The sequence below is a fragment of the Penaeus japonicus genome, unplaced genomic scaffold (genome assembly GCF_977035675.1).
Source record: "Penaeus japonicus unplaced genomic scaffold, GWHDUDI00000001_assembly GWHDUDI00000018, whole genome shotgun sequence".
Classification (NCBI taxonomy): domain Eukaryota; kingdom Metazoa; phylum Arthropoda; class Malacostraca; order Decapoda; family Penaeidae; genus Penaeus; species Penaeus japonicus.
This window is the reverse complement of record NW_028234420.1, coordinates 16,840,585-16,845,584: the sequence shown is the minus strand read 5'-3', so window position 1 is coordinate 16,845,584 and position 5,000 is coordinate 16,840,585. Positions and strand designations below refer to the sequence as shown.

The window sequence follows — 5,000 nt, the reverse complement described above, 5'->3', positions numbered from 1 at the left end:
ATCTTCTTGACATACATGCATACAGATATGAAAAGTTATAACAATTATCAAAAATAGTAATACGTGACAGAAAAAATAATAAAATGCAAAAAGATAACAATAAATCACTGAAAATACGGTAAAACAATAGTAACTTAAATAATATGCTTCCATTTCTGAATGTTCGTCTCTACATAATCATTCTCTTGCCTTGAGATCAAGCTTAACCATTATAATCCTTTAGTGATATGAGGATAGATGTGCCAAATTATCAATCTATGTTCCACGTTAGGAGTACGTGTTGAGAGAAGTTTGTCTAAACGTAATTCCATCAACAAATGAACAAACAAACAAAAGGAAACAAAAACAGTACATACCGAGAAAGTACACAGTATATACTTCAGCTTCCTAGACTCTTTAACGGATACCTCTATCGCTGTGTACTGGCTGAACAGTAAGCACTATTAGAACCAAGCTATTTCTTTGGGATTTATGGCAAACAGTAACAGCAGCTGAAAAGGCCAAATAAATACGTAAAAAAAAAACATTAGACATTCTCCTTCGACATCCTACTTATATAAAGCAAAGTAATCTTTTTTCAAAAAAGATTACTTCAAAACATTATCATTATTATTAATATGTAAAACTAATGAATAAAGATTCAAACAATAAACATAAAAACAGTTCAACAAAACATTTATATTTCTTTTTCTAAACCTTTCCACGTAACAGCTAAAAAAAAACTAAAAAAAAACTTGACATTCACAAAATGAGTCACAAAAATATAAATATAGAATCAATCAATAGAAATGTAGATTAATGGTAACTAAGGGGAAAAAAAAGATGCGCGCGTCCTCATTCTGGTAGAGAAGAACAATGAAGAAAAAAATACCGCTACTCTTCTACGGAGACATGATGCATTTTGTAAAATGAACACATTCGGTGTCCTAAGTAAATGCCCAAATGCCAAGTCTGACCAATTGTGTGCCACAGTCAATCAACAGGAGTTTAATGTCCAAGTTTTGTCAAGATTGGATGGGGGGGGGAGAAAAAAAAATCTGCCTCGGGTGTTCGAACTGTGTTTATGATATAAATGTGATCATTGATTTTTGTGACCAGTCTTGGGGGGGGGGGGGGGAATACTATTGACGGAAATCGAAACGCAATGGATGAATACAAATCTACAGCTTCCTTTCATGTAGAAACTATCCTACAGCACATAAAAAAAGGTCAAAATTAGTGTACCAAAAAAAATGTAAAAAAAAATATATATATAAAAAATAGAATCAAATTAACCAACACACCCATACCCTCTCATGGCTTGGCACGCTCAGCAACAATCTGTGAGGTAGACATGAACTGCATTTTTGCACTTACTTAAAACATATCAATGATGAATATTCAAGCTATTTGGATGTTCAGAAATGCAAACATGTAATAAATTCAACAAGACCCAAACTATATCTGATGTTATATTTAGAACTGAAACACCAAAGAGAGAAAAGTTGTTCTGATCAGAGGCTATCGATTGCATAGGTGTTAATTGAAGGAATGGAAGAGAAAAACGATAGGACAACTTTTTACCCCCCCAAAATGAAAAAAAGGCAACTGAAAAAAGGAATTTCAGCAAGTGAAAAGGATCACTCTACAATATCTCTTACTTATTGTAGTCAGGTGATAAATAATTATTATTATTATTATTATTATTATTATTATTATTATTATTATTATTAAAAAAAAAAAAAAAAAAAAAAAAAAAAAAAAAAAAAAAAAAAAAAAAAAAAAAAAAAAAAAAAAAAAAAAAAAAACAGAAAGAAAAAAATAATAACGGCTCTACGTCAAGATTTGCTCTATCAGCGTCGGCGTTTGGTACAGGGCATGAAATAACGGAACTCAACCTCAACTCTTAAGAAGCACATGAGGCCACCACATACCCATGATTATAATTCTGCACTTCCTAGGCATCTCTTCATGACAAGGACTCACTCTATGATCAACACAGCAAATAAATGAATATATTTAAACATTTTGACATATTTTTTTTTCTGGTTACTTTTCCTCTTTTGGTAAAACTGCTTAAAAAAAAAAAAAAAAATTCCAAATAAATACTACGTCCCCCTAATCGTCACAAACTCAACAATAATGAAGAAGAAGGAAAAAAAAAAAGACCCACAACTAAAATTAAACCATGCCAATTCCCATCAACAATACAACAGCACCCGTGTATCTTCACCAACTCCCTTCCAAAAAAAAAGGAACAACGTAAACAGCTACAGAGAAAATAACGCAACAGATTATTTCATGCCCTGCTCCGCCACTTTGCTTGCTTCTCGTAAGACACCAGATGATTGTTTGATTTCTTCTCTAATGCTATGTGAGCTATGAGTTGGCCCTATATCAATAATTGTTTGACACAGACAAGTATGTTGGTGATGATGGAGGAACAAGAGGCGTGTGTGAAAATTTTTTGTGGAATTTTTTAAGGAATCTTTGTGACTGTAAGCCTTACAATTAATTACCAGAGGCTTGAGAAAAACGTGTCAGAAAGGATAAGAGAGAGAGAGAGAGAGAGAGAGAGAGAGAGAGAGAGAGAGAGAGAGAGAGAGAGAGAGAGAGAGAGAGTGTGTGTGTGTGTGTGTGTGTGTGTGTGTGTGTGTGTGTGTGTGTGTGTGTGTGTGTGTGTGTGCGTGTGTGCGTGCATGTGCATATATATATATATAATTTCAAGACTATGTTTGACTCAAAAATCATGCAGAGTGGTGTGGTTCACATAATTTCTAATTAAACTTACTTTTCAGTGATATAAAAAATGGAACTCATGAAAGCAGTAATCTAAAATACCTGAATCTATATTATAAGGGGAAAAAATGGGCTATACTAAATGACATGACCTCATGATCACAAGCAACATGATGAGCAGCTTGAACTAATGACGATGGAAATGACTATGTACAAATTACTGAGATTTCCAAATACAGTACATGTTTATGGATACTTTGGTTAAGCAACTTTGCCAAAAGATGCTTCAAGGGGAACTAAACTTATGGGAACTGTTTTGTCTCGTAAGTGATTTTTTCCTCTTTTTCTTTGCCTTTTTCTTCACGCTTTTCTAGTAAATAAGAAGAAAATGTACAAGTATGCTGGCTTATTCATGATTACAAAGGCAAACTTGTGTTGCAAATTTTGTTGCCATGAAATGATTTTTGACTTGGTCTGTCATGACTAAGAATGCATATTTTTAAAGATGGCAGATTTCTCTACGGAAAGACTGAGGGTTACGAGGAGGACGATGAGTCGGAGCTGTCCTCTTTCGTCTTGCACTTCAGGGAGTCTAAGTACTCCTGCTGACTGGCAGCAAGGACCTGGGCCAGGATGTCTGCCTCTGCGTTGGAATAGTCGCTCAAACCTTTAGGACAATAAAGAAAGGACGAGTTAGGAGTTGGTGGTTTGGGAAGGAGAAGAGCAGAGGGGGGTATTTTCTATTCTAATGGTTTTAACCCATTTGCACCGGGTGACATGATATCACATCACGTGAATATGATGTTACAGCCAAGTGACATCATATCGCGTCATGATCTCTCCCTCAAAACGTATGTTTTACATTGTTATGTGTGTACATGATCATAGGAGTGCCATTTGTAGAGACTCATCTTTATTCACTTGTGAAAATCAAGTAAACAAACACAAAAATCCCCAATCATCCCCCCGTTGAAGTGGGCAAGGGAAAAGTGCTCATACGGGTGCAGCCGACATCACGCCGCGATTGGCATCACCCAATTATAAGCCCCAGTGTGAATGGGTTAAGAGATGGTTTCCTAGAAGTAATAGATAAATATAAAAGCCAAAGAAAAAAGATAATTAGAGAAAGAAATCCCTAACAACAGATAGCTTTGCATGTAAAATCATCCCCATCCCGTAACAAACAACCTGCTCCCTCAACTCACCGAAGATGTCTGATGGGAGGAGGTTGAGAAAGGAGGCCCTCTCGTTGACCATGAACTCCCCCATGCACGAGTAGCCTGAGGAGGAGGGCATGGGGTCCTTGGACGATCCGGGCACCGCCTGGTCTTCGGTCGACTCCATGGCCGTGTCCTTTGAACTGGTGGACCCGCGGGGTGAACTCGACCCTCTGGGTGAGGTAGAACCATGAGAGGAGGTGGAACCCATGGGGGAAGTGGAGCCACGGGGTGACAGTCGGGCCAGCTCACTGGAGCGGGGGGATGACCTGGGAGAGCTTCGGGCTGTGTCGCTGGATCCCTCGGGCTGGGGAGCCGGGTGGAGAGGCGAGGTCCTGCCCCGACACCTCTCGCTGTGGCCAGAGCTCGAGGGGGATGATGGGGGTCGCTGCAGAGAGTGACAGCGAGTTTCACATAACAATGTTTTTTTTCAAAAGGATATGCCTAAATATATCATGACATTCATAATATCAATAGCAGAGATAATAATTATCTTAACTAAAACGAAAGAAACAATACTAATACTATCAAAAATAATTAAAACGCCTTCAATATCATTCTAAAAACAACGAATTAGCAAAAGCAAAACCATCCACAAAAAGCACTGATCGATCTTACCTGACTTTTACTTCGCTTTTCATTGTCTCTCAGCCACTGCAGATAACTTTCATGGGCAACCTGCTCTTCTATGGCGTCGTTTGTGGCCTCAAAGTCTGTAGCACGAATTTTGTCCTCCAACATAGCCTACGGGGGTGGGGGGGAGAGAGAAAACACAAACCTGAACAAAAAAATTCAAACACATCATCATATAAAGGTTAAAAACTGGTGAGGAATATCACATCACAACTTTATATCTCATACTCCAACTAAGGCAAAGAGCTACATAAATAGACTACTACCAGAATAACTATTGTACTTTATTGCATGCACTATCATTCCTTTGTGAAATTCTTATAAAGATCTTTCCTCTTCTTCAATAACACTTCCTAGTCATAGGTGCTTCGAGGGTGACCTTCATGAGGACTAAACAAGGAAATTACAATACATCAAGAAGCTGGAAAACAA

General features: G+C 37.5%; 1 protein-coding gene across 2 annotated transcripts in view; it reads right to left on the bottom strand.

The window, feature by feature from the left end:
- Positions 1 to 321: 321 nt before the first annotated feature.
- Positions 322 to 5,000, bottom strand: part of LOC122265427 (OTU domain-containing protein 5-A) — a 17,502-nt gene continuing 12,823 nt past the window's right edge. Inside the window, exons 8-11 of one of the 2 annotated variants that reach the window (XM_043034759.2) lie at positions 4,554 to 4,679; positions 3,924 to 4,323; positions 3,259 to 3,385; positions 322 to 491 (exon numbers count right to left, since the gene is read on the bottom strand). In XM_043034759.2, coding sequence (XP_042890693.1) covers positions 470 to 491; positions 3,259 to 3,385; positions 3,924 to 4,323; positions 4,554 to 4,679 — 675 coding nt within the window. In that variant the 3' untranslated portion in view covers positions 322 to 469. Of the gene's footprint in view, positions 492 to 2,040; positions 3,386 to 3,923; positions 4,324 to 4,553; positions 4,680 to 5,000 lie in introns of those variants that run through there. The other variant, XM_086546704.1, reaches the window with a different exon arrangement.